The 26,218-nt window shown below is 36.1% G+C and overlaps 1 protein-coding gene across 2 annotated transcripts in view; it reads right to left on the bottom strand.

The window, feature by feature from the left end:
* The window catches only part of GPR158 (G protein-coupled receptor 158), a 383,515-nt gene that overhangs the window by 264,877 nt on the left and 92,420 nt on the right, over window positions 1-26,218 (bottom strand). For both annotated transcript variants that reach the window (XM_082740868.1, XM_082740867.1), the window contains one exon: window positions 24,028-24,133. In XM_082740868.1, coding sequence (XP_082596994.1) covers window positions 24,028-24,133 — 106 coding nt within the window. The remainder of the gene's footprint in view (window positions 1-24,027; window positions 24,134-26,218) is intronic.

Here is a 26,218-nt window from a genome sequence, read left to right as displayed (position 1 = left end):
CTATCTGGTCTTAAGGTTTTATTTGTTGGAAGGTTTTTGATTGATTAAATCTCCTTACTAGTGATCAATGAGTTCAGATTTTCTATTTCTTCCTGGCTCAGTAATTAGGTTGCATGTTTCTAGAAATTTATTTATTTCCTCTAAGTCGTCTAGTTTTTTAGCATGTAACTGTTCACAGTAGGCTCTTCCTTGTATTTCTTTTATATCAGTTGTAATGTCCCCCCTCTTTCATTTCTGATTTTATTTATTTAAATCCTGTCTCCTGAATCCTGTTTTAGTTTGTCTGTTTGTTTGCTTGCTTTTGGTGAGTTTGGCTAAATGTCTGTCAATTTTGTTTATCTTTTCAAAGAACAGCTCCTAGTTTCATTTAGTTTTCTTTATTTAAATATAGTTAATATATAATGTTACATCAGTTCCAGGTGTGATTCAATATATCTATCATTGATCTTTTCTAGTGCCTTTATAGTCTCTACTTCATTTATGTCTGCTCTGATCTTTATTATTTTTTCCTTCTGCCAGCTTTGGGTTTAGTTTGTTCTTCCTTTTATAGTTCCTTGAGGTATAAAATTAGGTTATTTGAGATCTTTTTTTTTTTCTTAATGTAGGTGTTTATTACTATAAACTTTCCTCTTCAAACTGTTTTTGCAGCATCTCCTGAGTTTTGGTATGTTGTGTTTCCCTTTCATTTATCTCAAGATTTTTTTTTTCTTTTGAATTCCTTTGATTTTTTTTCTTTGACCTACTGTTCAGAAATGTGTTGTTCAATTTCCACATATTTGTGAATTTTCCAGCTTTCCTCTCATTTTCAGAAAAGATACTTGATAAGATTTTGATCTTCTGAAATTTGTCTATTTTGTGACCTATCCAACGTGTTCTATGTTTACTTAAGAATGTGTGTTTCTATTGCTATTGGATAAAAATGTCTTAAATGTCTGTTAAGTCCATTTCATCTAAGGTATAATTCAACTCCAGTGTTTCCTTATTGATTTTCTGTCTGGAATATCAATCCATTGCTTAAAATGATGTCATTAAGTTCCCTACTATGAATGCATTGCTGTCTATTTTTGCCTTCAGATCTGTTATTAACTGTTGAATATATTTAGGTGCTCCAGTATTGGGTGGGTATATATTTACAGTTATAGCCTCTTGGTGAACTGACTCCTTTATCATTATACAAGGGCCTTTTTTGTCTCTTATTACAGCTTTTGAGTTAAAGTCTATTTTATCTGATACAACTATAGCTAACCCTGCATTTTTAGTTTCCATTTGCATGGAATATCTTTTCCCTACACTTCAGCCTTTAAGTATCCTTAAAGATGAAGTGAGTCAAAAAAAAAAAAAAAAAAGATGAAGTGAGTCTCTTGTAGACAGCATATAGTTAGGGTTTCGATTTTGTTTTTGTTTTTGTTTTTAAATCCATTCAGCCACTCTGTGTCTTTTAATCTGGAGAATGTAAAGTACTTACATTAAGAGTAGTTAATGATAGATAAGGTACAATCACCATTTTGTTAATTGCTTTCTGATTGTTTTGTAGTTTCTTTGTTCCTTTTTTCCTCTCTCACTGACTTTCTTATGAATTGATGGTGTTCTGTAATGATATGCCTTTATTCTATTCTTTTTATCATTTGTGTATCTATTTATAGGACTTTGTGATTTGAGGCTTTCATAATAGTTGCAACAGTCGATTGTAAGCTTATGATAACTTTAATCACATAAAAGAATTCTACACTTTGCTGGCCCCCTTTCACATTTTATGTTGTTGATGTCCCAATTTACATCTCTTTATATTGTGTAACAGTTAATAAAATATTGTACCACTAATTATTTTTAACACTTTTGTCTTTTAACCTGTATGCTAGGGTATAATGTGATTTATATACCACAACTGCAGTATTAGAGTATTTTTGATTTTGACTATATATTTACCTTTACTAGTGAATTTTCTATTTTCATGTTTACCAATTTGTGTCCTTTCATTTCAGCTTTAAAACTTCCTTCACCATTTCTTGTAAGGCAGGTCTAGTGAAATTTCCTTAGCTTTTATCTGGGAAAGTCTATGTCTCCTTCATTTCTGAAGGACAACTTTGCTGATGAAGTTTGCAGCTTTTTCTTTGACCATTTTGAATATCTCATCCCACTCTCTCCTGGTCCGCAAGGGTTCTACTGAGAAATCTGCAGGTCGTCTTAGTGGGATTCCCTTATATATGCTGAACTATTCTTCCCTTGCTGCTTTAAAAATTCTGTCTTTGATTTTTGAGAGTTTGATCATAATGTGTCTCAGTGAAAATGTCTTTGGATTGAATATATTTGGAGATCTTTGAGCTTCATGTCCTTGAATGATCATCTCTCTCTCCAGACTTGGGACATTTTCAGCCATTATTTCTTTAAGTAAGTTTTCTTTCCTTTCTCTCTTCTCTTCTGGGACTACCATAACCTGAATGTTGTTTTGCTTGATGGTATCCTATAATTCATATAGGCTTATTTCACTCTTTTTTTAATTCTTGTTTCTTATTCTCCTATGACTGAATAATACCAAGAGATCAGTCTTCAAGTTCACAGATTCTTTGTTCTGTATGATTGGCTTAATGTTGAAGCGCTCTACTGAACTTTTCATTTTGTTTATTGTATTCTTCAGCTCTAGAATTTCTATTTGGTTCTTTTTTTACTTCTAACTCTGTTGAACTTCTCATTTTGTTCATGCATTGTTTTCTTGAATTCATTGAATTGTCTGTGTTCTCTTGAATCTCACTGAGTTTCTTTAAAGTAATTAATTTGAGGGGCACATGGTGGCTCAGTCAGTTAAGCAACTGCCCTTGGCTCAGGTCATGATCCCAGTGTCCTGGGATCAAGCCCCACATAAGGTTCCCTGCCCAGCAGGGAGTCTGCTTCTTCCTCTCCCTCTGCTCCTCCCCACCATTTGTACTCTGTCCTGTGTGTTCTCTCTCTCTTTCTCTCTCAAATAAATGGATAAAGTCTTTTTAAAAATTTAATTTGAATTCTTTTTCAAGTAATGTGCATATTTCCATTTCTTTGGGATCACTTACTGGAAAATTACTGTGTTCCTATGGCGCTGTCATGTTTCCTTGCCTCTTCATTTTTTTGATGCCTCTGTACTGATGTCGATGCATTTGAGGGAGCTGTCACCTCTGCAGTGAAGAAAATGTTCATTTCTGCACTATAAAACATGATAGTCACGAGCCACATATGGACATAAAGCATGTGAAATGGGCTAGTGTTACTAAGGAACTGAATTTTATTTAATAAAACTTAGTTTAATTTTAAATAGCCACATATAGTTGATGGTAAAGAAACAGACATCAGTCAATGAATAAAAGAATAAATTATCTTCTTAACAACTATATTAAGTAGGTACTGTTATCTGTTCCTCACATATAAGGAAAGGTAGAGCACCAGAGAATAAATGACTCGCTTAAAGTTTCACAGCAAATAAATTGTGAAACTAGGATTTGAACCCAAGTACCCTACACTCAATTACTGCATGGACATGTGTTTTCTCAGATGATTTCACCTCAGTAATCTGGTTTTCAGGGTTTTGGTAAAAGTGATGTATGACAATACAACAGGTTATGTGCCCAGTACCAATAACTAGTATCTGAAAAGCGTTACTTCCATGATGTAAATTATATCTTAAATAGTTATTCAATTATATAAAACATATTTCTTATACAGGAAAAATAAGCAATGCTTCTGAAGTAGTCTCATCCTTAAAGTTAATAGTAATCTATGCTACTTATTCACTTAACAGTGTATTTCTAATGCAGCAAGTAATAAAGAAAGCTTAAAGGTTACTCCTACTTCAGCACAACTAAACATTGGGAAATACATAAATTAGGAGACATAACAGTCTACAAAATATTCCAAAGAGCCCCTTTAGGGGAAAAAAAAAAAAGAGAGGGGTGGGGAATAAGGTCAGAAAAACTGTATCTATGGAACCAAGCCAGACCCACAGAAATGGATGGCTAAAAGGGCAAAGCTGACCAGGGGCAACTATTTTAGCAATGAAATTAAGACTTTGACCAGTCACAAGTAAATCAGAAAGCTCCTAACCATTCTGCTGATCAGAGACCCTCAGAAGGGTCTTCCATGTCCCAAGTCAATCGTATTCCTAAAGAACAGAAAGAAAGCAGAAACAAAATCCCCCTAAATTTTCTTCACTTTAGGTCCAGAGAACTTCCACTGAGTAAAATCAAGCAATGAGTTCACAAACAAAAATACCAAACTCAAGAAACCCGGTTTTTATGATTGAGAGCCAGAAGAAACAACTGGCAATACTTTTACTCCCAAGTATTATTTGTATAGAAACCACAGGGAAAAAATAATAGAACTGCTGTGCATAAACTGTTTTAATAACAAACAAATAAAGCATAATTACAAAGTTGGCCAATCAATACAATACTGTTAGAAATAAACAAATTTGGAGGAGAAAGACAGAAGCCCTACCTATGAAAATTATAATTGTTAAAAGGTTATCCAAAAAAAGGGAAGAAAATAACCAACTGATTAAAAAGCAGATTAGAAGCAATTAGCTGTACTAGAAAATATGTCCAAAAATTACCTTCAATATAGCATAGAGAAACAAGGAATTGAAATGTGAGAGGAATGTTAAAAGACATAAAGAATAGAAGGAAAAGATCTAAAATACATTTCACTGGAATGTCAAAAAAAAAAAAAAAAAGTAAATGGAGAAAAAGTGATGTCCAAAGAGAAAATGGATGCAAAATTTCCAGAACTGATAAAAAATGTGAACCTATCAATCCAGGCAGCACATATTCCAGGTGGAATAAATGAAACAAAATAAAACAAAAAAGTCTAAGCTCTAAAATATTATTTTTAAAAACTCTAAAAATATAGAAGATAAAATTAAAAGCACCTTCAGAGACAAGCCAGAATACTCACAAAATTATGGCAATTAGAAAAATAGCAGACTTCTCGACAACAATAGAAGTCAGAAGGTAGCAGAACAGGATCTTTAAAAGGTCAAGGAAAAAAACAAAATTTTGTGCCCCACAAAAGTATCTTTTGCTAGATGATAATGATGATAAAAAGAATGATGATAAAATAAAATATTTTAAGTATAGGAACAGAGTTCAGAGACCTCAGTAAATGAACCTCCAAAGACTGTATTTCAGGAAGAATAAATAAAGGATCCTGGAAGGACAATCTAATGTGCAGCCAAAACAATGATAAACCTGCATTTTTTAATGCAAACAAATACTTTTTTAAAATATTAATTATCATTATACTTTTTAATTTGTAGAATTTAAAAAAAAAAACACAGAGGTGGACTTCTTCTCCAAACATAATAAAGGAACAAGGACCAGATTTACCTTGCTGCCTTAACCAAATAAAAATTTGGAAAAAATAAATAAAACACCATTCACAACAGGCAAAGCAGAATATTCCCTGGGAGGAAGAGAAAAATGAGGTAATTCCTATGACTGCCCTACTTTACTGCCTGCAGAGAATTTTTCAGCACAGAAAGAGATAAACTAAGCAGTGTCCCTGAACTGAAGAGACAGGGATGGTAGTCCAGGAAGGCCAAAGTGGCTAGAATTCCAAGGAATTATACAGTTGATTGGATGTGTAGAAAATGTAATTAAACAGCTATTACAAATAAAACTTCCTATGTTCAAGAAACTAGAAAATGCTGCAAAGGGTACAAGAATGCCTCCAGAAAGGGACATGTGGGTGGGTGCTGAGACGGTGTTAATGCAGCCCTCTGGAACACTGGAAGATGAGTGCCACCGGCTGTCCCAGCTGACTGCGAGTGCCGTCAGGAGAGGATGTGCGGGGCACTGGGGATCCTGCATGACACGGGCTGCAGTTCACTCTTGAAGCAGGAATAAAAAAGCATTTTGGAACCAGGAAGAAAAGCCTCTTCTTCATTCAGTGTCTCTCCAATGCCATCTACTGAAAAGCTTAACATTGTCCTACCTGGCAAAAGAGAAACAATCACAGGGCTCAGCTCCAGTATCACAAAGCAGGGCAAAAAAGGATGGATATGGAGAAAAGAGATAAATTGACAACCAGTACAAAGAGTATATAAAACATTTAAATCTCTAGATTTCCACCTCTGTCATGGAAGATTCAACTTGAAGTTTCACTAATAAAAAATAGAACTCTCTTGGGGTGCCTGGGTGGCTCAGTCGTTAAATTTTTTAAAAGATCGTAGGATCCTGGGATCGAGCCCTGCCTTGGGCTCCCTGTTCCATGGGAAGCCTGCCTCTCCCTCTCCAATTCCCCCTGCTTGTGTTGCCTCTCTCACTGTCTCTCTCTCTTTGTGTCAAATAAATAAATAAAATCTTAAAAAAAAAAATAGAACTCTCTTTTAGCTTTTGATAAAAGGACAATGAAAATATAACTAATGAATAGAAGCTCAACTCTCCTGGCTTTTATTAGTAAAATGTCACATCTCTCTGTTTTTAGACTTAATTTGTGGGCTTATAGATAGCATAAACTGAGATATCTTAGTAAAATATATGTTATCTAATCCAAACGTCCAGATATATTACATATGTAAAATAATATATATCTCTCATTATATTCATAAAATTACTTATTTACAAGTATGCATATGCACACACATACACAAGAACACACATACTTCACCATATTAGTTATCAAAGAAATACAAACTGAAGCAAAAATTAAGCACAAATTTTTTACCCATCAACTGACAAAAAATAACTAACATCCAGTACTAGAGAAAGTGGAAAAAGGGAAGGCTAAAAACTGATGAAGATAAGCGTCTCCAATCACACATTTATATATACTGTAAAATCTGCTGTCAATAATATAATCTAATTTTTAATTTGGTGGTTTGGTTGTAGAGGAGAATTTAGCTAAACAGTATTTGAAAAGTTCTCCATTTTTAAGTCCAAAGAAAGAGTAATGCAATTTTTAAAAGCATCATGTGTTTGTTCATTCTTTCAAATCTAGATCAGTGACAAAAACACTTGACAATAGCAGAATGAGAATAATCACTAGTCAATTTGTAGAGCCACCTACTCCAAATTCTTTACACCCATTTTACAAAATGCATCTATCACAGATGGAAAACAATAGAAACTAAAGCACATAACTAAGTCATTATGGCATGTGCAGAGTTTTTATTTGATTCTAAAAATAATAGTTGATTATAGTATTTGTGATAATAGAAGTTCTCTAATAAAAATTAAAACCATCAATTTTAATTGAACCTCTATTCATTTTTAATTAGAGCTGCCTACAATGAGTAAATTAAATCAACGAAGTAAATTTTAAATGTAATGAAATATAAAACAAATTAAGGTTAGACCTATAATCTACATACCCAGGAAGGTTTTCAGATACAAGAGAGAGTATCAGGAGTAAGTACTCTCTGCCTGGTATTTTCCATTCCTGAAGTAAGATGGAGCACCTGGCAAACTATGGTAGAATTCATCTAAATCTTTCTTACGGGTATGATATGATGACACCCGTGACCATAAGAGATGCTCTATTACAAGATTATGGTATTATGCATGAACGTAAACTGCAAGAACAGCCTTAACAATAAGATGTATGAATACGTCATCAGCTATTGATTGGTGTGAATTCTTAATGGAGATGTAATCTACATTAATTTTTAAGAATATCTGAAGGGAGCTTGCTTCCTTCTCTCTCTCTCTGCCTGCTTCTCTGCCTACTTGTGATCTCTCTCTCTCTCTCTGTCAAATAAAGAAAGAAAGAAAGAATATCTGAACCTCAGCTTCCTCATCTATAAAACTGAAATGATAGTATCTTTTTGGACTGTTTTCAGGATTAGCTATACCTTTATATATATATATTTATATACATAAAATGTATATATACACATACACATATGACACAGTGAATGGGCATCCAATAAACATAGTTATTCCAATTGACAATAATGTAGTAATTTTAATACAGCATTATAGGTGGCACATAGGAGAGGACCTGCTATGCCATGTGGCTTCTTGCCTTCATGGTACTCACAGTCTACCAGAGAAAACAGATATAAATATGTAATTTTAAATAATTAATAATTTCAAGCAGACAAAATGCTATGGAAAATAGGGAATATTTATAGAGGATGTACTGTGCAATGCATTTTACATATATCATAGTATCATTCCCATTTAAAGAAATGGGAGCATAGATTGGGAAACACAGGCAGTCTGAATCCAAAGCCAGCACTTTAAACTACTATCCAAAACTATATCCAAAAAAAAAGTAGTATGCAATACTCTGCATACATTTTTTATGATGTTATAATCATAATATCATTTTTTAAATCACACTGGCAGCAGTGCAGATGAATTGGAGAGGAATAAAACCGAACACACCAGAGTACTGGAAGCATCCAAGTGAGAAATGATTAGTACTAGAACAAAGTCAGTTGTAGTAAGAATGAGAGAAGAAAACAAACTGATGAGCTATTGAGGTAGAATTGTGACTAGATATGAGAGTGAGGGAAAGGGAAAGCTCAGCACACGGCCACCAGAGAGACCTGGCTACCAAGCACTTCTATAACTGAAGATTTATCCAACCCTGACCCAGGAGAAAAGGCACAGGATTTCATTTCCACCCCTCCCCACGCATTCCCACCCTTAGCTATAACATATGCATCACTGCTGCAGATAACAAAATAGCATTGTATACCAATCAAATATTTAGCCTATATTTAAAGAAAATCTCTGAAATCTTTCACTAAAAAAAAAAAAAAAAAAATGATCCGGAAGCTCTGTTTCAACAAAGAAATAGAATACTAAACTGACTTTTCATTTTACATAAATCATGGTACTCATTTGGTCCTAAGAATATCTTGATTGAACACACAAAAAAATGATGGCTACCGAATTCACAAACTGTTAACTAAAAACGAAAGGTAAGCAGCTTACCCAATGATAGAAGTAAAATTTCAGACCAATCCTCAGAAGAAATTTTTAGGCATTACTTTATGCCATTTTTTAATTAACAGCATTAGCTAGACAGACAAAGGGTCTTTTCTTGGACTTTAGGGCTGCAGAATTCTATACAATTATGCATGCTTTAGCATGTAAAATGATTTAATTTACATTTAAAATTCCAATATGAGGGGCATCTGGGTGGCTCAGTGGGTTAAAGCCTCTGCCTTTGGCTCAGGTCGTGATCCCAGGGTCCTGGGATCGAGCCCCAAAGGGGCTCTCTGCTCATCAGGGAGCCTGCTTCCTCCCTTTCTCTCTGCCTGCCTCTCTGCCTACTTGTGATCTCTTTCTCTGTCAAATAAATAAATAAAACCTTTAAAAAAAAAATTTCCAATATGAGGGGCACCTGGGTGGCTCAGTCAGTTAAGTGTCTGACTTTTGAATACGGCTCAGGTCACAATCTCAGAGTCATGAGATTGAGCCCTGAGTCCAGCTCTGTGCTCAGCCTGGAGTATGCTTGAGATTCTCTCCCTCCCCCTCTCTCTCTCTCAAATAAATAAATCTTTTTTTTTTTTTTCAATTCCAAAATGAAAGTTGGAAAGGTAAAATACAATATATTCCACTCTTTGACATTTTGGCCAAATTTGTTTAAAAATTAAATCAAAATGAAAAATCTGAAAGTTTCTTTTTTTACTCAAATTATCTGAGAAGTGAAACAATTTGTGATGGTTTTACCTGGAATGCGTCACTATAGTTAGAAATACACATGAAATTAAATATTCAGTATTTTATTTTAGATAAATTATTATATTTTTTAGAAGATTTTATTTATTTATTTGTCAGAGAGAGAGAGAGCACACACACAAGCAGGCAGAGTGGCAGGCAGAGGCAGAGAGAAGCAAGCTCCCTGTAGAGCAAGGAGCCCAATGCGGGAATCTATCCCAGGACCTGGGATCATGGCCTGAGCTGAAGGCAGTGGCTTAACTGACTGAACCACCCAGGCATCCCAAGACAAATTATTATTTTAGCTAATATTATTGTTTTTCTATCCTCTCCCAATTCTGAGGACACTGGATGGCTTAACTGACTGAACCACCCAGGCATCCCAAGACAATTATTATTTTAGCTAATATTATTGTTTTTCTATCCTCTCCCAATTCTGAGGACGCTGGACTGAGTTCAGTGGAGCCTGAGGCTAAAATGAACAAGAGGGAAGATGGAGGGCAGAGATGGGGTCTAGAAATCTGCTGGCAGAACCATCAAAGTAAGAAAGAGAAAGAAAGAGAAATCAGGAAGTAGAGTCAATGTCGGAATTATAAATACACTAGGATCAGAGCTCTCCAACTTTTGATCTTGGACTCTCTCTACACTCTTGAAAATTACCAAGAATCCCAAAGAACTTTTATTTATGTTGGTGATATCCACTGACATTTACTGTCTGGGATATTAAAACTAGGAAGTTTTGAAAATATTTAATAATTCATTTAAAAATAACGATAATCCCATATCATGCAAGCATAAACAATGTATTTGTGAAAAATAATTATATTTTCCCAAACAAAAAAAAAATCATTGTTTCACATTTCTGCAAATCTCTTTAAAGTCTGGCTTATTAGAAATCAACTAGCTTCTCGTCTTTCTTTCTGCATTCAATCTGTCTCTATATCATAACTTATGAAGCCTCTGTACACCCATATGAGAATGGATAATTCAAAAGGCAAATAACATTTTTGAATTTATTATGGAAATAGTTTTAACATCATAAACTCCCTTGATAGGGTCTTGAGGATCCCAGAGGTCCTAGGTCCCAGGACCATACTTTGAAAAAGACTGTCTTAGACAAACATATTTTAGAAGGTGGCAAATAAAAGTGATTTGCAGACCAGCGTAAAAACAAAGCCCATAAGCATAGTGGCTCTTCTTATGCCTCTGTTCCCTATGAATTTGGGGCTTCAATAGAACTAGAATTTCAATGGAGCCAAGCCTGTGGAGACCATTATCCATTATCTTATCTCCAAGTGTAAATATAGAATCAACTCTATAGAATTTCCTCCAGACAATCATGGCTCTGAAAGCACCAGCAGGAAAAACTGCTTTTGCCTGCATAAAACAGAGAGTGTCCTGACAAGCTAATAGTAAACATCTACTGAAATAATTACATAATCAAGATTAGGTCATGGCTTTGCTTCAATACAATAACTATGGTAAGATAATGGAAAGCACTGCTTATGGACAGTTCTCTTTCCTGAAGAGCTATAACATAGATAACCACACATTTAAAACAGTATGAAGATACTACCTTCTGGAGACAGAATATGAAACAAAAGCCTCTTAAAGTCTCCCCCAACTTATGAGTTCTTGAGTATTTTTATCCCATTGAAATGGGCTCTGATACATCTGACATTTTCCCCTTCACACACTTTTCTAATTGATGTACAAAAATTGCTGTAAATATCCATTTATAGTTTTCCTCATTTTTCCTTTTAATCCTTCTGTTTTCAGTGTTTGTGTGCCACTTCCAGGCCCTACTCTGGTTCTGCTTTCATTCGATTATATTTAGTGTTCCCCACATCTCTCCACATATCTATATGTGAGTTTACATTGTGAAATATAAAAATATAATTAAATGTCACACATTCTTGTGCATTATAAAGACAATAGCAACCCAAACTATGAATAAGCTGAAAGAGAGGGAAAACATAATGACTTCCAAAGAAAAACAATTGTGAAATAGACACTTGCATATTACCTCAAAGGCAAAAGTACTTAAGTTATTTCAATACTTTAGGTTCTGCTTGTATCATCAACCACCCACTTGTTCTCTCTCAATCTATAAACCTTGGGGAGGGAGAAATAATGATAAATTGAAACTTTCCCTGAATAAATACATCTGAATGACTTCGTAAAGACACCAAAAAAATAATAATAATAATAAAAAATTAAGAAGGTGATAAATAAGGCTTTTTCATTTAAAAGGAAAAAAAGATATCAAAGAATAGAGTTTAACTCTTGTATAATACAGTCAGTTACAGCATTCTAAATCAGCCAAGGGCTGTAGCTAGGCAACATGATTCTTCACTGTGCTCAAAAAGGGGGCTGCCAAGCATCAGTAGCCTCATTTCTCACTGAAAGCTTTGACAAGTTTCCACCATATTTTATATAATTGTAGCAGAGGGAGTGCCAGATTAGATCTGATTTGCTGTCATAATGGGATTTTTCCCACATAAGTTAATGATGCAAAGCTATATTTAACCCCCCAAAAGTCACCCTCAAGCACTTACTGTATATTCTGATTGCTTCTCATATCGAGAATTGGACAAGTAGCAATTTTTCTGCTACTGAATATGACAAAAGCAAAGGTTTAATAGGTAGATTTTTTTTTCTCCTGATGGGCTCCATTATAAATTTAGCTACATATTCCAAATATGTTCACTGACTTCTCTCACCAAATTGAGATCAAGAAAGTCTGTTACTTTGAGTTCATACCCATCGGTATATACGAGTCACTTCTCTGCCCCAGTCTACTCCAGTTGGCTGAATATGCTGTTAATTTCCCAACTTTAGGCTGGGCACCACTCTAACCCTAGGTCACAGAGAAGTTTGGGAGCATTTAAGGCATTTGTCTTCACCGACCTCTGTCTAAGGAGATGGATTATACCTCTTGAATCCTATTTCAAACTGGATATTTCTACCATCCCAAGTCATGCCATAACTTGAAACAAGATACCATCACTGGCAAGAAACTTCTGATGTGGCCAGTCACACACCTACACAATGGAACCTTCTATATATTGGCTCCAATCCAAATCTTTGTGTGAGCTTGCCACATCTTTTGGAAATTTCTGTTGGCACCTGGAGAATTAAATCAGTTTTACACACAAGATTCTAGCATGTCTCCTAGCTGTCTCCCATGCGCAAAACTACAATGCTAACAGTATCAGCCTATGGGCCACTACCATTTAGTCATTCTCTTTCCAAACAACCAATCATCACCTATACAGTAGTCCCTCCTTATCGCAGGACATACATCCCAAGACCCCAGCAGATGCTTGAAACTGTAGATAGTACCAAACCCTATATATATGCCATGTTTTTTTTTTAACTATACATAGATACTTATGGTAAAGTTTAATTTATAAGTTAGACACAGTATGATATTAACATTAATAACTAATAATAAAACAAAACAATTATAATAATATACTATAATGAAAGTTATGTGAACAGGTCTCTCTCTTTCTCAAATACGTTATTGTATTCCATTCACCCTTCTTCTTGTGATGATGTGAGATGGTAAAATGTCAATGTGAGGGGATGAAGTGAGGTGAGTGACATAAACATTGGGGCATACTGTCGGGCTGCCACTCACTTTCTGACAACAGGTCAGAAGGAAGACCATCTGCTTCTAGACCACAGCTGAATGCAGGAAACTGAAAGTGAAACTGCAGATAAGGGGGACAGCTGTACCACCTCTCTAGAGTTTCAATCCCTGACCTACCATTTTCTGGTTTTATGACCTTAGTTAAGTTACTTAAAGCTATTTTAAGTCTTAGTTTCCTCACTAGAAAATAAGAACAAGCATACCGAGTTCACAGCATAATTATTAAGTAAATGTCTTATTATCATTAAATAATTGTTTTCTTATATAGAAACGAAAAAACAAACTTGTATCAACAGGACACTTCCTTTCTGGGGATCTCACAGACTTTTCAACCTTGGGCTAAAAAAAACTTAGTTAACCAGCAAGTATGAACAAAAGTGACTGTACCTACAGCACTCGTAAGATCTTATAAGAGTTTCATCTTTTTTTTTTAGAAAAACATTTTATGTAGTGCATAAAGTTCATAAAACAGAAACCTATAAATCAAGATTTAATGCTTTATCTCAGATAAATAGGTAAATGATGTAGATAGAGGGACAGATACAGACAGACCTATCTGAGAGTCCATTCGCCTTGAATAGACGGTAGCACTGCCCTTTGTACATTATAATTCATAGACTTCAGAGGTCCCAAAATTAGGTCAACAGGTTCAAGGTTGATGATACAATGCAATGACATGGCATTATACGAAAGAGTGTTATTCAAGAGCAGATAACCAAATATCACGACCCTGTCACAGCTGAAATAAACAGGTTTATCTCCTACTCTAAGGTATCTGATTCCTTCATAAGTAAAGGAAGCAAATTAACTTAAAAATTAATGACGGGGCGCCTGGTTGGCTCAGTGGGTTAAGCCTCTGCCTTCAGCTCGGGTCACGACCTCAGGGTCCTGGGATCGAGCCCCACATGGGGCTCTCTGCTCAGCAGGGAGCCTGCTTCCCCACTCTCTCTCTCTCCTCCTGCCTCACTGACTACTTGTGATATCATTCTCTCTCTCTCTCTGTCAAATAAATAAATAAAATATTTTTTAAAAAAAAAGAAAAAGAAAAATAATGATACTCCCCTGTACTGCCTCCTTTCTGCTCAGATTGTCCTGGATCAACAATCCAATGTTAGCTAAACATCTTTTGGCTTTTCCTTCTCACTTCCATCAAAATTACTAGTCCCACATCACCATGCCCAAAGTGCTTAATGAGTAATTGGAAATCGAATCCTATAAGCCAGCTCAAGTGAAGGTGGCAATGATGAATAGTAGTTTGCTCTACCTTTCTCACAGAGAAAAATCAGAAAATCTCATTTGGGAAATATCAGTCACAACCACAGGCAGTGAGAGCGTTCAGGGCATTATCAATGCAAGGAAAATCAGAGTTTTTAGATGGAAGCACCTTTTAGTGTCTTCCTTTACAATGTACAACCTTCGGGCTGCAGACAAGCTTAAGAGGCATCAAGTCCAACTATACAGTCATGCTGCATGAAATTTTCATGAGCTCTGCAAAATTTTGTCAAGTGGTACCTTTCACTGTTGAAAATACTAAAGCCTATAGCATTCTCATCAAGTGGTCATCTTGGCCCTGTGTGATTAAACTCCAAATCCATATTTATAATTTCATAGTTTAAAATATATACTTCAATATTCTAAAACTTTCTGTGATTTTCTTTTTTTCTTTTTTTTTTTTAAGATCTTATTTATTTGACAGAGAGAGAGACAGCAAGAGAGGGAACACAGCAGGGGGAGTGGGAGAGGGAGAAGCAGGCTCCCCGCCAAGCAGGAAGCCATCAATCCCAGGGGACCACGATCTGAGCCTAAGGCAAATGCCTAACAACAGAGCCACCCAGGCACCCCTATATATTCTCAATTTTTGAACAACTATGATTGTTAAAATATTCCACTTACGCTGAGCTAAACAGAGCCTTCTGTTGTTCCTACTGGCTTACTGGTAAGTAACAGCCTAGCCCCTGGCTCCTTTCAGAAAAAAACATAGTCACATAATAGCTACTTTCATGTTTGAAAACAGTTGTCAGATCATTCCTGGGTCTTCTCCTCCCTAGAAAAACATCTTTAATTTCTTTGAGTCTTCAAAAAACAATGTCTCAAAGCCCTTACTAATACTATCATTCAATTTCTATATTCCTCATCACACTGTTCGAGGTGTTTTCTGTTAAGTTTAGAATCCAGTGAGATGTGAACCTCTCGACATCTCAAGAAAGACCTACAACTAAGACTGGCTTTTGCTCTTGCTGTTTCACAGCCAAACCATACTACGGACCCATACTGAACTTTCAACTGTTCTCTCAAATATTATTGTTTGCATGTGCTACAAATAAACCATTTTATTCTTCCTGTGTTTGAAAAGATAGATTTTTGTGCTCATATTCAGGATCTTACCTTTGTTCCTATTAACTTTCATTAATAGAGTTGTCCATTTCTCCAACTCAGCAAAATCTTTCTAGTCTCTGATTTTTAACTTCTGATGTATTTATTCTTAATTATTTGCCACCTATATCATTTTGCAAAGAACTGATGAACTTTCTGACCAGCACAAGGCCCTACAACAAACTGCTACGAGCTTCACTGTTAACATCAGTCCATTTAATCTCTTCCTATGTATAGACTTAAACACAAATCCAAAGCCTAAGCTTAATTCCTCTCTTCAGTGGGAGAGATGCGACACTTTTATAGTTGATACTTAATGCAATGCCCATATCCCATGTCTAAAGTGACACCAACAGAGGACAATATCCCATCATCTCAGCTACCAAATTCCTAAAGTTAAATGTGCTTTGGAATCTAAAACTCCCCGTACATGCCCCCTCCTAATCCAAAGTAGATTTATCCCATTATATGTTTCCTAAAAAATAACAAGAAATGTAAGCTAGTCATATAAAAAAAAAAAAAAATGTGCTCTGGGATGCCTGGGTGGCTCAGTCGGTTAGGCATCCAATTCTTGATTTCCGCTCAGGTCATCATCTCAGGGCTGTGGCACTGAACCCACTTTGGTCTCCATGCTCAGCAAGGAGTCAGCTTGAGATTCTCTCTCCCTCTCTCCCTCTGCCCCTCCCCCTGCCAACTCATATGTATGCTCTCTCTCTCTCTAAAATAAATAAATTTCAAAAAAATACGTTCTGGGATCAAACAAATCTGACCTCTAATTCCAATTCTGCCCATTACTAACTGTGTGATTACAGGCAGGTTATTTAACTTCGCTAGGCCTACCAGTTTCATCGGTCAAATGGGGATTATAAAGATAAAATTAATGCACATAAAACATGTGGAACAAAGCATATAGAACAATTCTTGACCCAAAGCAAGTGCTACTAAGTAGCTGCATCCATTATTGGTATTAATATTAAAAAGAAGCTTTATTTTTAAGATTTTGATAAAATATCTTGCATTGAAACAACAGAAAAGCGAAATCCATTCATCATCTTTACTGTGGATTCATCCACTTCCAACTGTAACCTTTGATTTGGGGAGGTTGTTTGCATTGACAATCCTCCCTGTGAGCCAAAAATGAAAAAGTAGTCTCTGAATATAATAACGAATCTGCCACCTTCTAATAGATACTCTCGGGATTCTTCAAACGGACTGTCTCCATCCTCCTCTCCCCGGCTCCATTAACTTCTACATAGAGGTACCATGAACAATGAAAATATAGATTTTTTTTTCCCTTGAGACTGCGTATGCCCTCTCCCTTTCAGCCTACCCATCTAGGACAAATAATGAGCTACCTTATGCAAATCACTCTGCACATAATTCCCATAGTTACAAATTTCACTTCTTAAAATTAAAAGGAATTGTTTGGGGGGTAAGAAAGGAATGAATGAAACAAGTGGGAATTGAGAGGGAGACAAACCATAAGAGACTCTTAATCTCACAAAACAAACTGAGGGTTGCTGGGAGGTGGGGGGTAGGGAGAGGGTAGTGGGGTTATGGACATTGGGGAAGGTATGTGTTATGGTGAGTGCTGTGAAGTGTAAACCTGGCGATTCACAGACCTGTACCCCTGGGGCTAATAATACATTATATGTTAATAAAAATTTTTTCTAATTTTTTAAAAATTAAAAGGAATTGTTTTCAGGGGGAAAAAAGTTTGGTGGCTTCATATTAGTTTTCTACTCATCTACTACTACATACCAAAAAGATTTTCTCACATAATATTACTTCTCTCTATCCCAAAATTCTTATTAATCCTGAAACCATGCTGGAGGACTTCATTATTTTCCTTACTATAGATCATAGATATCATAGATATCATTCCCTGTCAACAAATGAAGAATGATGTTTTAAATAGTATTGTGTTTTTTGCCTACATCATAACTTATTTAACCAATTCGTATTGTTATACACTTAAGGTATTTCTAAATTTTTATTATAACAAATAATACTGTAATAAGTAATCCAGTACATATACACTTAGGCCAGTTGTTAATATTTCCTTATAAAGCTTATTCAAAGTAGAAGTGGAAGAAAAGAACAGATGGGACAAAGAAGAATGCAATTCTTTGTTTTTCTTTTTTTTTTTTAAGCTTTTATTTATTTATCTGACAGAGAGAAAGAAAGTGAGAGAGGAAATACAAGCAGGGGCAGAGGAAGAGGGAGAAGCAGGTTTCCTGCTGAGCAGGGAGCCCGATGTGGGGCTGGATCCCAGGACCCAGGGATCATGACCTTAGGCAAAGGCAGGCACTCAACAACTGAGCCACCTAGGCGCCCCAAGAATGTAATTCTTAATGGTGATACATTTTTACCATATTTCCAGAAAGTCTGAGAAAAATCTGCATCCCTATCAATAATTCATGAGAATGTCTATTTTGCAAAAACCTCACCAACACGGAGCATTATAATTTTTTTTTTACTCTTTGCCAATTCAATAAATTGTGTACATTCTTGCACTTCTGGAAGATGTGCAAACACTTGTCTTTAAAGATAGGGGTTATTCATTCCTGTGTCTCAAAAACTAATGTATGGTATTTTAGTCACTTAGCAAAGTTAGTATTTAGAAAAGTTAAAGTCAATTGACATATTTTTAAGCTCCCTGGTTCCCTCTAGAATGGAATGATTTCTTTTAAATTATGGATTTCCTCTGTCTTGGTCACCACTGTATATCTCAAGACACTAAAACAGTGCTTGGCATATAGCAGTTGCTAATAAATATACATTGAATGAATGAAAACAATGAATTTGAATTAATCTATTGGAAAATGTGTCCCATGTAAAAGAAAACATCTGCCTTGTTAATTATAATAATAAGTATCCATAAGAATAATTGTTCAGTGAATTTTTTTTTTCTTGACAGAGATCACAAGTAGGCAGAGAGGCAGGCAGGGGCGGGGGGGAAAGCAGGCTCCCCACCGAGCAGAGAGCCCGATGTGGGGCTCGATCCCAGGACCCTGAGATCATGAACTGAGCCAAAGGCAGAGGCTTTAACCCTCTGAGCCACCCAGGCATCCCTGTTCAGTGAACTTTTAAAGTGGGCCTTAAACAGAGAAACCCAGGATACTTATTTAGAGGTGAACAGACTAAAGTCAGAACTGGGCAGCATGAGGCAATGCTCGAAATAGCAGTCCAAGACTTGACCAGAACCTAACATACAAACCAGCTTTCAGCTAGGCATAAGGAAAAAGTACAGTCTTCCAAGAGTGATTTTAGATTTTCCTATCAGAGATTCCCTTATCCCCTTGTCCCTTTTCATCTCTGTCCCTGTCCCTTCCCTGCATCTCTCTTTCCCCCAACCACAAGATGGCGGTGGCCACTGCTGAACTCTTGGCCAACGTGCTGAAAACATCTTTCTGTAACAGAGAAAGTCAGATTTCCCTTAAGGGACTTTTTAGGTACCCTGGTACTCTTATTTGGGAACAGTAACCCTACTTTGGGAACAATTCCAGAATATCTAGTCCAAATAACTCTCAGAAGCATACTGAAAAGCTCTGGAAAATATAATCAGTTTCTAATAATTTAAGAAAAAAGGACTGTGTAACAAAATCAAACAAGTTAGGGCTTTATGAACTTCAGAAACAAATGGGAATCCATAGAGTAGTGGTATGGCCTTTTTTTGTTAAGCCTAGTAAAGCAAGAATACTTGACTAAATCAGGGACTATTTAGCCCAGGAGAAAGAAGACTTCAAAGCAGACTGACAGCAATCTTCAAATATCTGAATGAATGACTACTAGCAAGAAAAAATAATCTTAACTCTATTTTTGGGCAATTCCAATGGGAGAAATCAAAAGCAATGGCTGTATGTTAGAGGGAGGCCATCTAGCAAGAGTGAGCTGCTTCCATTAATTCAACAAATGTGTCAGGTACTGCAAAGCACCAATGAACACCTGATCATTGCCCTATATTCTAGCAGAAGAGTATGAGCTCACATTAACCACATTTTGTATTGGTCATGAAGGGAGAAAGAAGTTTTCCTACAAATACAGAATAAATTTAAATATCTAAAAGATTGCCAGTATTTACTTTTCTCCATTTACTGAAAGATTTTTACAGTTTTCAGGGTAAAATAATGGCATTAAAAATTTGCAAGTTTCTTAATACTTATTTTCTTTTTTAAAAAGATTTTATTTGGGGTGCCTGGGTGGCTCTGTGGGTTAAGCCGCATCAAGCTCTCTGCTCGGCGGGGAGCCTGCTTCCTCCTCTCTCTGCCTGCCTCTCTGCCTACTTGTGATCTCTCTCTGTCAAATAAATAAATAAAATCTTTAAAAAAAAAATCTTTAAAATATTCCTCACAAAAGTGTGAGTGGACTTTTTAACCTATTCCCTTAAAATATTAAAATTCCCAGCTTTCCAAATAGTTTGTAAGGACCAACTGACATCAGGTTAGATGAAAGACTGCCAGCTGAATTTTGCAAAAACCTGCACAAAACTGAAAAATGAACACTGTCTTTAGCAAACATAGTCAACAAACTATTTCTTCAATTCGGAATGACATATCCTTGTGAGGCATATTTTTAACCATGACGGACATTAAAACAAAGTATAAGGGCGCCTGGGTGGCTCAGTGGGTTAAGCCGCTGCCTTCGGCTCAGGTCATGATCTCAGGGTCCTGGGATCGAGTCCCGCATTGGGCTCTCTGCTTAGCAGGGAGCCTATTTCCTCCTCTCTCTCTCTCTGCCTGCCTCTCTGCCTACTTGTGATCTCTCTCTGTCAAATAAATAAATAAAATCTTTAAATTAAAAAAAAAAGTATAAAAATAAACTGAACTTAGAGACCTATAATCATTGCATTACTAAGTATTAAACTAAGATTTTTTTAAAATGATGAAGCATAATTGTGAATCAGTTAATTTATTGTTATCATTAAAGATATAATATTTATAATATACAATATACATTAAAATATTATTTATCTTTATCTCAACCTAAGTTTTTAATGAATATATAAAATATATAAATATAAGAAAAAACTCATATTTTCTAGATTAAAAATACACATATACTATGGATGGATACTTAGAGCACTTTTACTAGTAGAATATAATCAAAAAATTTCAAGTCACTGTCCTACTTTATTTTTTTTTAATTTTTTATTTTTTATAAACATATATTTTTATCCCCAGGGGTACAGGTCTGTGAATCGCCAGGTTTACACACTTCACTGTCCTACTTTAAATAGTGATTTTTAAAAAATCCTTATAATGGAAACAAAGCAAATGAAAACCTTTAAAACAAAAATGAATATCAATTTATTTTAGCGTTTTTTAATAAACTATTCTGTAAGAGAAGATTTGGTGTACTCAGCACAAACAATGTTATGAAAATAGGCCAAGAATTATTTAAATGAATACTGACAACATGATCAAGTCCCTGTTGCAATGATCCGGACGACTTACAAAAACAGCCAGAACAATCCTACAATCCAGTTCAGGATGTTGGTTCAGATCCTGTTTTACTTTGCCCTTCAAAAAATACTAAGTGGCTTCCTAGTTCCTGTAAGGACCCAAACTCACTGAGAAATTATTTTCTTCACAAATCATTCCATGCCCTTCTAAAATATTCCCGAGATTTTGTCATTGGTCACATGCCACTTACCTATTTCCAATATCAGACTCATTGTTCTGGTTTACAATACCTTGAAGGCTAAAAACTTAACACACCAGAAACATTTTAAAACTGAAAAGTTTGCCTCCATAGAACTAAAATGTGTGACTTCCACTAGAGTTCGTAAAAGAGGAGTATTAAACATTGGCAAGATAAAACCCACAATAAATATGATGAGTATCTCTGTTTCTAACTATATAGATATTCATCAAGATGAATATCCTACCCCCTACAAACGTCATGTTAACGACTTCCCAACATAAGCCAGTTTATATAGGGATCCTTGGGGTCCATAACAGAAAATATGTGACTGGAGGGCCAGTGAGATAAGAAATACCCAGGTGATTTTTCTGTTTTCCCAAGCACCAAAAAGGTCAATAGAAGCCAATTCCTCATCTCCAATTCACATCAGTACAGGGAAGGTGTGAAAGAACACTGCTAGTCCCTAGACTGAAGATGTGGTGTGGAATTCTTACAGATGCCTAGAGTGACCAGCACCAACTACAGGAGCTTAAGGAAGCCCAGCAAAACAGTGTGAAGGGCTCCATGGCAGTCCTGCATGAGTCAGACTACCCATCAAGGGCCTCTCGGGCCCAACCCAGGACACCTATGTTTCCCACTCCCAATTCTAGCACCTGGCAAGGGAAGGTATTGGAGAGATGCAGAGTCGAAGTCAAAATCTGCATTTTGTACATTCACTGTTTATTGATGTTATTTTTGATCACTGATCCCCTTTTGACAACATTTTTAAATGAGTTTCATTGAACTGTCAGTCTTGTAGAATACGTTTTCTCAGTTTTTCCTGTAGGAATCTAATAAATATAATGCTCATATACACAATGCAAAATGTTACATACTTCAATGTAATCCTTCTTAGCCAGAACAGAGGATAACATTTTATCTTGAAATAATTTAGTGTATTTCAAAGCTTTAAAAAGACACAACACCCAGAAAATTAATCCTGATACAATGAAAATAAATCACTCAGAAAGATAAAGAGATTCTTGCAATATAACCGTCTAGTCAAATAGATGTGTTGTAAGGAAAACAAATAAATAAACAAACGAATACACCAAGATTATTAGAGGCAAGCAGCAACGGTAACAATCTGAAAAGTGAATCCCACCTTGCTTGTAGACAGCCTGCTTATTCCAACCACCCAGGAGCACCAGTGAAACAAGGCTATACAGAAATAGTCACACTACAACACCCTTGCAGAAAAAATTCCACTCTGGCTAAAAGACAAACCTAAATGGTTATATGCTATTGGCATAGAGATAATAATCAGGCTAAAGATGTTCACTAGACCAGTGATTGAAATTCGTATCTTTAGAAATGCCAGAACCACCCAAAGGGAAGTGGAAACTCAGGAAAGTTCAAAATCAAAAGAACAAAGAGTGAAAGGAAGCAAAAAGAGGACCTTGAACTTCTATGAATTGACAAAACCGAAACATTTCACTTACGTCATCTGAGTCCCAATTAGGGGGTGGGGGTAGTGAAGGAAATGAGGGTTGTGTTGAGGGGTGGTTTGTGGAGATGTACAGAACTGTGGGAGGGGCTATGGGGATGTGTGGGACTGTACAGGGGGCACTAAGGAAGTGAGGGTTACAGGGATATTTGCAGGGAAGTGTGATGGATTTAGAGAGATGTAGGGAGTCATGAGGTTTGCTAAAGCTTTTAGGGGGTAGGAAGGTGGAAGAATATTGTGGTAGAGCACTATGTATTGAATCATTATATTGTACACCCGAAACTAATGTAACACTATTAACTCTGCTGCAAGAAAAATAAAATAACAACAAATAACAAATAAAGAGCATCATATTAGATAGAAAAAATATACTATATAAAACCACCTTTTGCAAGAACAAAAAATTAAAATTGAAGATTTAAATTACTACATTTATGGCAATCTCCCCTGTATTTTAAATAAATTAAGCTGACTTTCCTCACAAATCCATGGACTCGAAGTTGGGACAGTTCAAGTATTTATTTAGGATCAGAATATTTATTGTACTGTTGTTTCACAGCATTTTGGGACCTGAGAGATAGATTATTGAAAATGAAATCAGGATGTCATCACATTTCTTCTTTCAAACCACAAAAGACACGTAACAGCCTTATTTCCAGAAGTATGATCTCTTTGACTAATTTTTTAAACCAATCAGAGTCCCATGAAATCAAGCACAGACAAGAGATTAAAATTGGAAAAACATACACAAATATACGTATTTCTTATCCCAGTCCCTGAATAATTTTCTTTTTGTTCTCAAATTTGCCCTGCCTTACTTTATCACTTTTCTAGCAGATGGCAGCATGTCTGAATGTACAGCATCAGTGTTTCAACAAGCATTATACTGCATAAAAATATGCATAATCTGGTTGACCCCTCCTGGGTTTCACACTTCATGGTTATTTTAATCTCTAGCCCATTTTGAAGAATAGGGTCAGCCTTTGACTAATGCAAACTTTGGACATATTTTAAGTTTCAGCTTTCTCTTAGTCCCCAAATGAACAGTTTTTGTGCACAAAATTTTCTACCCCTTTCAGCTCATTTAGCAACAATTCAGAACTGCATATGAGACTTTTCTTTCCCAGTAAGATGCATCTTGTTTACTTACCCATGTAAATACAATATAATTCTCAAGTTATACATTTCTGAGCTTCTGATTTCAGAGGATTTTATCTTCAGGTTCTTACCTCTGAATTGTTAAGGTGACATTTGTGAGTTCCTGGAAACCAGCCATCACTTGAACATTGGTCAATATCCACTTTCTGAAGATTTATGTCAACTTTCATAACACCCCTTAAAAACAGACAAAGATAAAAGCAAATTAATCTGAGCCCTTACAATTTCTAATTCGGTATCCCATCCCAGAAATTAGACAAATCAACATCAAGAGTGCACTAAAAATGTTCACATTGCCCACTCATATTCAACTAAAGTGTACCAAGTGAAGATAGGGACACGATACAGCAGAACCAGCAAGTATTAGTTTTACTTAAGTCCCTGTATTGTTCATTGTCTTCAGCTCCCTGCGTAATGCCTAGCACATAGAGGTGCTCAATAAATATTTGTGGATTGACTAAACTCCAGTTAGTATTGCTCTGGACATGGTAGAAAAGTCGACTCTAAAATAACACCTGCTCCCAGTACCTCTTCTATGAAAGTAAACCAAAGGAAAGCCCTCACCTCCTTTCTTTCTTTTCCTATTTCCCAGTGTGGGACAAGGGATGGGGGAGGGGGAGGGGCTGGATAGCATCTTTCCTTTGATCTTCTATCACAATGACTTTAAACAGGGCTTTGCAAGGGAATCAAAAGCAAAAATGAACTTTGGGGACTTCATAAGATAAAAAGCTTCTGTACAGCAGAGGAACCAGTCAATAAAACTAAGAGACAACCCACAGAATGGAAGAAGATATTTGAAAATGACATTACAGATAAAAGGCTAGTATCCAAGATGTATAAAGAACTTCTCAAGCTCAACACCCAAAAAACAAGTAATGAAGTCAAAAAATGGGCAGAAGACATGAACAGACATTTCTCCAAAGAAGACACACAAATAGCTAACCGGCACATGAAGAAAGTGTTCAACATCATTAGCCATCAGGGAAATACAAATCAAAACCACAATGAGATACCACCTTATACCAGTTAGAATGGCTAAAATTAACAAGGCAGGAAACAACATGTGTTGGAGAGGATGTGGAGAAAGGGGAACCCTCTTACACTGTTGGTGGGAATGCAAGCTGGTGCAGCCACTCTGGAAAACAATACAGTGGCTCTTCCAAAAGTTAAAACTAGAGCTACTCTATGACCCAGCAATTGCACTACTGGGTATTTACCCCAAAGATACAGATGTAGTGAAAAGAAGGGGCACATGCACCCCAATGTTCATAACAGCAATGTCCACAATAGCCCAACTGTGGAAAGAGCCGAGATGCCCTTCAACAGATGAATGGATAAAGAAGATGTGGTTCACATATGCAATGGACTATTATTATTCAGCCATCAGAAAGGATGAATACCCACCATTTGCACTGACATGGATGGGACTGGAGGGGATTATGCTAAGTGAAATAAGTCAAGCAGAGAGTGTCAATTATCATATGGTCTCACTCATATGTGGAACATAAGGAATAACACAGAGGACATTAGGAGAAGGAAGGGAAAACTGAAGGGAGGTAAATCAGAGGGGGAGATGAACCATAAGAGATTATGGACTCCAGGAAACAATCTGAGAGTTTCAGAGGGGAGGAGAGCAGAAGGATGGAGTAGCCCGGGTTATAGGTATCAAGGAAGGAATGTATTTTAAGGAGCACTAGGTGTTATACACAAATAATGAATCATGGAACCCTACATTAAAAACATGATGAGCTGTACGGTGACTAACATAACATAATTCAAACAAACAAACAAAAAACCCCAGCACTTTAGGTCTCCCAGTATTCCACACCAGAGATCTGCACCATCTACAGAAGTTCTGATTAGCATTTTTCTTCTCTTAAATCTGGAAACAAAAACACTGCCTTTCACTTAGCCATTTGAGAAAAATCACTAAGAAAGAGAACTCACAAATTCAGAGCCAAAAGCAAAACTGCAAAGAAAGCTCCAGCTTTATCTCAGATTTTTCCATTTTCTCCAACCGATCTTCCAACAATTTCCGAAGATCCCTCTCTTCTGTATTTCGGCACCATGAGCACTACCAGCAGCAGAAACATCTTTCCTATAGTGAACTTTCGTAGCTGTACATCATTAAAGTAAATATTCTGTGTCCTGGAGCCTAAAGCTCAAAGCTTTGTAATGTCATTTTTCACAAACTTGAGTAAAGTATAAAACCTCATTAAAATCCACTAAAACAAAAACACATTTTTAAGGTCTTCTGTTCCT

Source organism: Mustela nivalis (assembly GCF_964662115.1).
Source record: "Mustela nivalis genome assembly, chromosome: 7".
NCBI lineage: Eukaryota > Metazoa > Chordata > Mammalia > Carnivora > Mustelidae > Mustela > Mustela nivalis.
Note: the sequence above shows the minus strand (reverse complement) of the source record. Positions and strands in the feature narration are given on the sequence as shown.